Below are 10,132 nucleotides of genomic sequence, written 5' to 3' on the forward strand. Positions count from 1 at the left end.
GTTTTGAACAGGTTTGAGGGAGTGAAGCACTGTGAGTCAAAAAATAGCTTTGTGCAATAATCTCAACACCAACATAAAATTTTCTACAAAAAGTTATATGTTTAAAAAAATAATTAAATCTAATTTATTTCACAGAGGAAACAAACAGGTGGCGTGATGTCTTTATATTTCTGTTGAGCAAAAGGACAGCTGCTGTAAAGTAACGAGGTAAACTGTGACGAGTGTTTCTGCTTGATCCCACCCCTTACCAGTAGATGTTGGCTGCCTGTGAGCCTCGCCTCAGCTCCTGGATGAGCTGGCCTGCAGAGGTATCGAAAATTCGGATCAGCGTTCCCTATGGAAACACAATACCTAATTAGTCACGGATTACAAAGCAAGGGAGGCGTTTGAGGCCTAACAAGGACTTCCTGTACTTTTTCTGATGACGTGGCTATTCTCGTGCCCTGCAGGTTGAGTGCAATGCAGCACAGGGACCCCTCATGGGCAGGGATGTCAACGGGAGGTTTCTCTGTGTTGGCCAGGTCTACAATCTGCACATGGCCGGAATGAGTTCCTGGGAATGCCAGCAGAGAGTTGTTGCTGTTGGGACACAGGACACACAGACCTGAAACAGACAAAGGGACATTAGGGTACCAAACATCTCTTATTAAACAACACCCAAATATACAACTTTAACTGTTTAAATGGCTATAAACAAAATCCATTCTGACAGTTGTTAAGATAACTAACCTAGAGTCTCCTCTCTAGTTTGCACTGACCTTTGGGGTTATAGGAGGTCTCAAACACATGCAGCTGATGGGGATTGTGAGTAAAGGTGAACACTTTAATCATTGAGTCCAGGACAACCACAATCCTGATGAAAAATAACAACATGACCCAAAGTGGATTCAGCATTCAAGGGTATTAAGTAAACCGTCTCCACATCTGATGTTAAAACAAAGTACTGACATCGGTTTTAGTTTGTGCTACTTGTATGTACTGTATTGATGAAGCCAGAACTTTTGTTTTACACAGGAACACGTGGCAACATTGATTTTGCAACGAATTATAAACAAATGAATGACAGTGCACCTCAGTCTTTTCTGTGGCGATGAAGAAGAAGGTTTACCTGTCCCGCCGAAGCTTCACTGCTTTGACTTCAGTAGAGAACTCAATCTCAATGACTGTTTTCTTCTTCAAATCGTCCCAGATCATCACTAGAGGAGCACACCAGATAAAATTATACAAAAAATGGGCCACAAGTGATACTTTAAAAACAGGTTGTTAAAGACTTATGTGATAAAGCGATTAATGAATGTCAGCATATAAACAGCAGATGTCCTGACAGAATAAAATGTTTTCACAATTTTTTAAAATAAATCACATGAAGCCCATAGAAAGTAATTCAACATTACCATTACTCAAGGAGGGCAGCACAACCGTAAAACAGAATCACATGCCCTGCCATAAATCAGGGCAAGTAATAAATTGAAATACATCCATGCATTATCACACATAACCGATCGCTGGGTTTCAATCATGTGGTTCCACAGACGTGCAATTTCCACTGGAGGGCAGGAAGTAAACTCTATATGGAGGAAACTGTTGTAGAGAGTGTGTATTATATGGATTTAGATCCTATTTCAAGACAGATAACAGCAATGTGTTCACACATGTACAAGTACTGATTAACTTAAACTTTGTCTCAAAATTGCTGTAACTGGAAGGTTTGTTTCAAAACCGTTCGGAACAAGAGTGCTGACATAAGTGTAGCAATAACTTGGATTGGAATGTCAAATCCAAACTTTGTTTACCTCAAGACTTTGGCCTCTAAGCATTATTCTGTCTCATGCCTACTGAGAGAATAGTGATTTGATCATTTACCTCTAAGCATTGTTTACTATCTACAAGTGGTAAAGATAACACCAGGATGCGACAGAGACCTCCTGTGATTGAGTACTGTTTAAGAACCTTTGATGTACTCAAAATGGCCGCTTATCATACAGAACTCAAAAGATCGTCGCAGACACGATGTCTGGCAGAACGGGTCTGCTGCAGAGAAAAGCCTTTGAAGCTGGATTTCTTGCTGAGTTTTATTACTTACCCTACATCAAAGCATTCGTTTACATTCATACTCATTTATGGTATTACAGCGCCCCCAAAAGACTGGTTTTATACTTACACCATGAACGAATGTTTTTCTGTATTTCTCATTCTGATATAAAAAAAAAACATGAATTATTGTATGTCTACGTGACTCAATCATGCAAACAATGTACTTTAATCACTTCACAAGCTATCTTATTTCTGTGTGTGTTTGTAATCAATTCCAATGATGACAGTCTGTGAAAAGAAAGACAGGTCACGTGATCATTACCAACCAATCATGAGTTTCAGACCCAGGACAATAGAAGTTTAGTTTCAGCAGCAAGTCAGTCAGTCGGTCAGAAAGTTGAAGAGATGAAGAACTAAAAGCTAGCTCCAGTTTCCCTCAAGGGAACAATTTTATTTTATTTTTATTTTCATTTTATATATATATATTTTTTATTTTCATACTTTGACGGAGTTGTTTGGGAGTAAACAAGCTGCGTAGTATTCTAAACGGACCTTCATTCACAAAGTCAGGACCTCACAGAACCGCAGAGGTGTGCCGGATTGCGTGAGCTGAGAGGGTTGCCAACCCTTATCCGAGCGCCAGATTATCTACATGGGACTTTGTGAGACAGTCTAAAAGCTAACCTTCATCCAGAGGTAAGACAAGGCTGTTGGTCTGAACCATCGCTAAGTACCCCAGAGGTCTGGAGACTGCTTCGGTGAGCCACGCTTAGCCTCAATTTAATCTGCGAGTGTGCTCTCTTTGTGGATGTAAAAAGTTGGAATTAGCGTAAATTGTTTATACCATATAACTTGGTCACTTTCTTTAATTTACGCCCTCTTATGTAGATTAATTCTTCCTTTTATTAACCTTCAAGTTTCTTATAATCTTTGTGAGTGTAGATTAGTTAAGTGATTCAGGTGAAGGATACTAGCTTATTATGACTGACTTTAACGTTTATTATTAAACTTAAGGTTTGATGATAATTGTCTCTGTCTGCCCAAATAATTGTTGTATTGTGACCTCTGAATCATTTAATATAGGTTATATTATGAAATTTCATTGTCTGTGCGTCATTTATTGGGTTTCGTTCTTGAAAATGATAGAATTCACAACTCAGTATCTGAGACTGATTTAAAATCTATAAATTAATTTCCTGAAMAWTCAGGTGGTGCCCCATTGTTATGCTAATAATTACGAGGTATTTATGAGTTAGTGTTGTCCATAACATCGACAAACAGCATATCCCTACATAAGACTAAAAACACTTTCAAAGACTACTGAAAAATTAAAAGCCGTGTTTATCCACCAATAACCCAGATTAATAGTAATCCTGCAGAAAACGGATACTGTCCATCAAAGTTTGCAAAGAATTCCACGTTGGCTGAAGACTAAATAAATCTCTTGTTTATTTTTCAAAGAAAAGCAGACAAAAAGTGACATTTAAACTCACCAAAGAGAACAAGATGTCCAAGTGTCTCAATAAAAGCAATTCAACAGCAATTTATTGTTTAAGTTCAAATGGCCCGCTTGATTGAGTTAAATCAACTTATAAATGAGTTGGCAGATACCATTTCAGAAAAAAAAAGAAAAAGCCAATTTAGAAGACATAAGATAAATTGCTGTGACACTCTTCTACCAGCTGACGCTGGCAGATGAGAACTTAGGTCGTGCCGAAACACACATTAATAACCAAATTCAAGACAATGTCCATAAACTGAAATTATAAGAGGATTGATCAATGAGAATGAAAGACTGCAAAAACAAGGGTCTCTGCTCTCAGACACAAGAACACAGCGAGAATCTCTAGACTTGATGGCTTTGCACTAATCGGCAGGGGCTCACGACTCAGCCATTGACAAAAAGGTGGGGGAACACCCACTGACCTGGGCCACTAAGACTCTGACCTGAAATGTCAGGTAAATCACATGCCCACAGAGCCGGAACCTGGTGGCAGCAGTTGTGAGTTCAAGAGACAAAACTGTAAGTCAAAACAAACTGCTAAATGCCCACGGGGTAATAACCCCTACAAGTCACACAGGTCTCCTACCAGAAACCACGTCTCAAAGGATAATCTTGACAAAGAGACAGGTGGTTAAAGCTGCAGAGTTCAACCTGTGAGAAACAAAGAGCTTACAGTGCCTGACCTATGAAAAATTGGTAAAAGCATCCAACGTTTTGAACTGTCAGCTGGTGGAACTGGTACGTACTTACAGAAAATGGACCTTAATCTGGCAATGACTCCAGTATTCTTGATATGCATAAGTTCTACCTGGTATAACTGTCTTGTGGTAAGCAGTTCAAACATTTTTTTCAAATGTCTGCTAACTGAGACACAAAACATTTTTGTCTCAGTCAGGCCTTGTTGTTACAATATGAGAGCCATGCAAAACCACAAAGGCAATGACTGTGAAACAAGGTAAGTCTGAAGCTCCAAACTGCTATTACAGGCACCTACTGAGAGCATTTTCTGGGCCAAAGGATGAGGTGGGGATGAATGATATTTTCTTTAAGACAGCGTTCATCCAGAAGCTCCACCCAACCGTTAGCATTGAACTTGGTTTGTTCATACACACTGTCTATCACAAAGCTGAGAGAACCGACAACCAGAGCTTTCAACAAAACAAATCCACCTAAGGAAAATACTCCTAGTATCTCACAGATCAACACTAAACCTAGTTTCTTTGGAACTGGAAGGGGCCGTAATGGCCGCAAACTCCAGTGACAGTTTTGGGGCACGTCACAAATCAGGCAACCAAAACCAACATAAAAATGAGAACTGGCCCAAAAAGGGACCTAAGAACCCCAACAGTGAACCAGGGCAAAGTAAGTGTTCCCCTGATCGAGACCCTCGTAAAGAAAGGTGGTCGCCCGACCGCTACTGTTGAAGCCAAAAGTGTTCACCTGATTGTTTATATCGTATGGAGAGATAGTCACCTGATAGCTATGCTCGTAGGGACAGATGGTCCCCTAAAAGTAAAAGTCATTACCATACCTACCATAACGACAGATCACACAATGCTCATAGGGATCAAAACTAGACATCACCACCAGCCAACTGTAAACAAACATTGAAACTTTTCCAACCCAAACAGAACTGGAACCAAAAAGGAAAGACTGACGCCTCATCCCTGACTGAGAAAGGCCTAGAAAGATGTCTGTTGTCATCTGAAACCAAGGTCAAGGTAGAAAAGACTAATGAGCTAGAAATCAGAACAGCACAAAACAACTCAAAGCAGGTGCTAACGCTAAATCTTCCATGCCATTACTATCTGTAAGCTTTTTAGAAAGATCCTTGTTTTCTGCCACACTTCACAAATTATTTCCAAAATACTTAGAAAAAATGATTTTAAGGAGCCGTTTAGTTTTCTTTCACACTGATGTTTTTAGGTCTAAAAAGCATAATTTCTATCATCATTTCTGAATGCTCCATCTTTACCTTTGTTAGTTGGATACTTAGGTTTCTTTCCTCCTCCCACCAACGCCAGATAGTTGCACCTGAAGAGCATCTCCACGTGGCCGACCCCGCCCTCCAAGAACTCTAAAATCCAAACATATATTCAAAGTGAATTTCAACAGTTCAAAATACAGCCGTTCTTCACTGTAGTGATGATGACCTTACACAAAACTTGACGTAATGTAAAACAATCAAAAGCAGAGGCAGTTCTTTGAATAAACCTGCATGGTTTTAGAGAAGTTGTGTCTTGGTTCCTACTTCCTTTCATTTGCCTCCATATTTAAGGAGCCGCAGTACAAGATACATTGTTCAGCTTTCAACGGCTTTCTTGTTTGAATGAGTTTGTTCAGAGTTCAAAATAAAATACCATCATATAATCATAAAGTATTTATTTATTATCTTGGTTAAGAATTAAATTTAAAATTTTTCATTTATTGTTGTGAACACAATGTTTGTCAATTTACATTTTTACTTTTTTTATTTGAGGGGTATTACAGAAAGCAGGTTATATGAAAGGTAAAACTAAGAAAATTAATCTTGAGTTTAGGGAAACTTTAARGAAAGTTTTTTCATTCCAGAAAAAGAGGAAAGTGAAATTCTAGGACTTTTAACATAATTTTAATTAACCTGATCATGCACTGTAGTCTGTGAATGTCCACTTTGGTGGCTGAGCTGGTTAGAGCTTGTTTGATTATTGAGCTGATATTGATGTCTCACTTCAGTTCCCTGGAGACTGTTGTGCCCAGGAACTTACAGGACTTCACAGTCATCACTGGTTTGTTAAAGATGGTGAGTGGTGGCAGTGGTTTTTCCTCACTTTTTTTAAATTAAACAGTTTTTGCACATCATCCTTAAAGGCAGCTTGGATGGGTGTTTGGCTGAGTGGCTGATTTTCAGGAGGATGTGAACTGCTGCTGAATTGTGTAGAGCAGAGTTGTTCAAACCTACAACAGAAGGTGTTGAGCTCAGTAACCAGTTGACGATCACCCACTGTCTATAGGGGTGGTCTTTTGTATCTGGTGATGTTCTATAGGCACTTACAGGTAGTTGATGGTTCACTGGTCGACAACAAACAGCTTGGCTTATTTGAATTGTCTTTTTTAGGAGTTCTGATTTCTCTGCTCAGTTTGTTCTTTGTCAAATTGTACAATTTCCCAATTTTCACTCGGTGCAGCTGCTTCAGTTTGGTATTGTGCAGATCGACATGTTCAAAAATGAAAGTCTGAAGCAGAAACCCACTTGGATATCTTTTTAAAATCTTTATTCTCATCTGTTCCAATCAGCTCCATACAGTAGGACACAGCACAGCCCTCAGAGTCCAAAGTCTTGAGCTCGTATCAGGAAATCAAAACAAAAACAGCCCATTTTGTTCCAGGCTGCATCTCTGCACAACTCAAAACCTCTTCTACCGTCTATTCATATGATGATTAACTGACCTTATCGTATGTCTCTTCCTGGTTACACCCCTGAAGGTGGTAACTTTTACGTCAGATGTTAACATACTCAACTTTAGTTTATGCTACAGAGAGAACACATCAGTAACACACACAAACTCCCATTCTCCGTTTTAAACTTAAGGCTGCAATGATCAGAAAGTATAAAAACACAATACCAGGTCTAACATTCAGTTAATCGTTTACAAAGTTTCCTTCAGTACTAAACCAGGGTTTGTCATTGTTCTATTTTATGTCCTGGAGGTATATAAAGGACGTACAGGTGGACCTATAGGACGTAATTTGGGAATTACTTTGGTCTGTACGTCTAAATGTTTATAACAACTTGTATTTTGAATTGTTTTACTTTAACCGCAGTGTAAATCTTAAGTCTGATACACTCTGTAACGTGTCGTGCGGACCTCTTGACCAGGTCACCCTCGTAAAAGAGATCCTGATCTCAATGGGTTTGCTACCTGGTTAAATAAAGGTTATTGATTGATTGATTGATTGATTGATTGATATATCCTGATATAAGATGACACAGTGTCGGTGTATTCATCCAAGTTGCTCGTAGTTCATCAAACACACCAGTTTTGTCCATTCCATACAGACCTGAAACCTCTCTTTGGCTTCATTAGACCACCTTTTAGTACTGACCACAGGTCTGGCACACTTCAACTTGTGTTTGTAAGACAGGAGAAGATGTGTTAAACTGTGGTCAGAGGGGCCCAGGACAGCATGGGGGACAAAACAATATGCACTGTTTAACACAGTGAGCAGCAGTGATTGAATACGTTACTCTACCTGATGGGACAGGGAACCTGCTGTCTGTATTTAGGCAGCTCTGGAGAGCAGAGGTTCTTAATTCTGGTCCTCAAGGACTCATATCCTGCATGTTTTAGTTGTTTCCCTCCTCTTCAGCAAGTCTTTAAGTTCTGCAGAAGTCTGCCAATCACTCATTCATTTAATTCATGTGCCAAAGCAACAAAACAACAACCTACCAAACACAAGCTGAAGTATCACAAACCTGTGGTCCGTACTGTGAAAAGGTGGTCTAAAGAGAGGCTTCAGGTCTGTATGCAACCAACAAACTGGTGTGGTTTGTAGTTTATGGAGCGAATATTTGCCATTCAATACTTGGTAGTGAAATGTGTAGTTTGTGTTTTCAGAGCTTCACAAGCGCTCTTTCCTCCTCTGCATATCCATCTGCATTAAGGCAGCTGAGAAGAGAAGCCACACTGCTTGCAATGCCTGAATGTTGTTGGAAAATTAAAAAAAACAGGCATAATTCCTGATGGCAATTAGCTGCCTGATATTCAGCAGATCTATATCAGCACTATATTTGAAAGTAACTGGTTCACATGTAGAGAAACAAAAAAAGAATTAGAACGGTGAAGCAGATAAACCAAGGTCCAAACCCGTTTGCACGTCGACCTTGGCCCATGTCGTCCCCAGCACCATCAACTTGTGCACCACAGAGTTGTAACATGAAGAATATGTCCAAGGACTGTTTAAAGCCCTAATGTCTTCATCAGTGGTGTCCAAAGTCTGTCCTCAAGGGCCGGTGTTCTGCATGTTTTAGGTGCTGCCCTGGTTTAACACAGCTGAACCTTAGTAGTGCTTCATTAGCAGGCCTCTTCAGTACGCCATCAAGGTCTGCAGAGGCCTACTAATTAGACACTCCTTAGGTTCTTCTTTAAATCAACTGGACTAATCTGCAGTATCTGACTGTTCATTAAAAACATTCTTAAACATGACAAAAACACTCTTAATAGATTGGAGATATGAGGTACTTTGATTTGGTGTATTTCCAAAAAACAACAAAGTTACACTATTAGACAAACAAATTGTGTGCATGAACATGGGCAGAAAATTTGTCATGTACTACTTAATGTTGTTGCGTTTGGTTTTTGTTACCTTGCTTCTCTTTTTCTTTGAGAGGATCTGTGTTGTAAACACGAAACCCATTCTCCATCCCACAAGCAAAGCATCCTGCATGAAGGGAAACGAACAAAATACAGATTGACTGCAGTCAGTTAAGAAACTAAACAAACATTTTCATTTTTACACATTGACAGGAGGCTGTGATGATGTTTTTGTTACAATATTTGTGTGAATGCTTCACTGAACTCACACTAGTGAGATCTTTTTTTCTTCTGCATGATTTTTGGCATCTAACTCGTCCCACAAGTTTTGTGCAACTTCAACAACTCATCCATCAAAATGTTCAGCTCATTTATGACAACCCTGCTAAGACTTTTGGTATTTCAGCTGTTTTTACTTTTTCAGCTATTTCACTTTTTTAGCCACTGAAAATGAATGGAGCTGTTTTTAACATCCTTAAAATCCTTTAAAATGTTTCTAAATATTCACAGATCCTTACAACTTTTGGTCTGCTACTGCTCTATAACTCCCCTGTCTTGATTTTTTTTGCTATGTTTTTGCTAATTTTAGCTATTTTCTGCAATTTCGGCTAAAATTGAGCTTCTTTCTGCTATTCTTTTGCTTTTTTCTACTTTTTTGTGCTTTTTTTCCGCAAATTTGTGCTAATTCTGCTCAGGTGCATTCTGCTATTTGCATTTATTTGCTGCAACTTAAGCTAATTTTAAGCTAAATACAGTTTTTTGTAGCTAATATAACTTTTTTTCTGCCAAGTTCTGCAACCTTAAGCTCATTATGCTTCATTATGCTGAACAACTTCCAGCTCCTTTTGAACTATTTTACTTAAAATTTTGTCTGTTTTAGTTATTTAACTACAAATTGACACTTTTTTGTATATTTATGTATTTTTTCTGCCAATTTTATTTTCCCCACTGTTTGGGTGCTAAATACAACTTGTGGCTGCTGCATTTAGATTATTTTATGCTGAGTGGGGGTGAGGATGAGGGTGGGATGGTGCGATTGTGTATGTTTGGGTATTTGTCAGGCTGCGGTCTGGGCTGCCCCTACTGCTGGTTTATCTGGGGGCCCGCTGCTACTCGGCCCCCCGGTGGGGTGTGCGGCTGGCTGCCGGCGTGCTGGGGGTTCCCGGGGTCTGGGGCTGGGCGCTGGGGTGTGTGCCGGCCTGGCCTGGTGACTGCCTGCTGGGGCTCGGGGCCTCTGGACCTGTCGGGCCTTGGCCTGGAGGGGGGTGCGCCCTGGGGGCCCGGACCTCTGTGCCCTTTC

General features: G+C 39.8%; 1 protein-coding gene across 1 annotated transcript in view; it reads right to left on the bottom strand.

Annotated features, from left to right (window-relative positions):
• The window catches only part of wdr45b (WD repeat domain 45B), a 25,492-nt gene that overhangs the window by 11,855 nt on the left and 3,505 nt on the right, over positions 1-10,132 (bottom strand). The window contains exons 2-7 of the mRNA XM_014029613.1: positions 8,885-8,959; positions 5,514-5,615; positions 1,109-1,196; positions 759-853; positions 414-604; positions 249-334 (exon numbers count right to left, since the gene is read on the bottom strand). Coding sequence (XP_013885067.1) covers positions 249-334; positions 414-604; positions 759-853; positions 1,109-1,196; positions 5,514-5,615; positions 8,885-8,959 — 637 coding nt within the window. The remainder of the gene's footprint in view (positions 1-248; positions 335-413; positions 605-758; positions 854-1,108; positions 1,197-5,513; positions 5,616-8,884; positions 8,960-10,132) is intronic.

The sequence above is a fragment of the Austrofundulus limnaeus genome, unplaced genomic scaffold (assembly GCF_001266775.1).
Source record: "Austrofundulus limnaeus strain Quisiro unplaced genomic scaffold, Austrofundulus_limnaeus-1.0 Scaffold927, whole genome shotgun sequence".
In the NCBI taxonomy this organism is placed as follows: domain Eukaryota; kingdom Metazoa; phylum Chordata; class Actinopteri; order Cyprinodontiformes; family Rivulidae; genus Austrofundulus; species Austrofundulus limnaeus.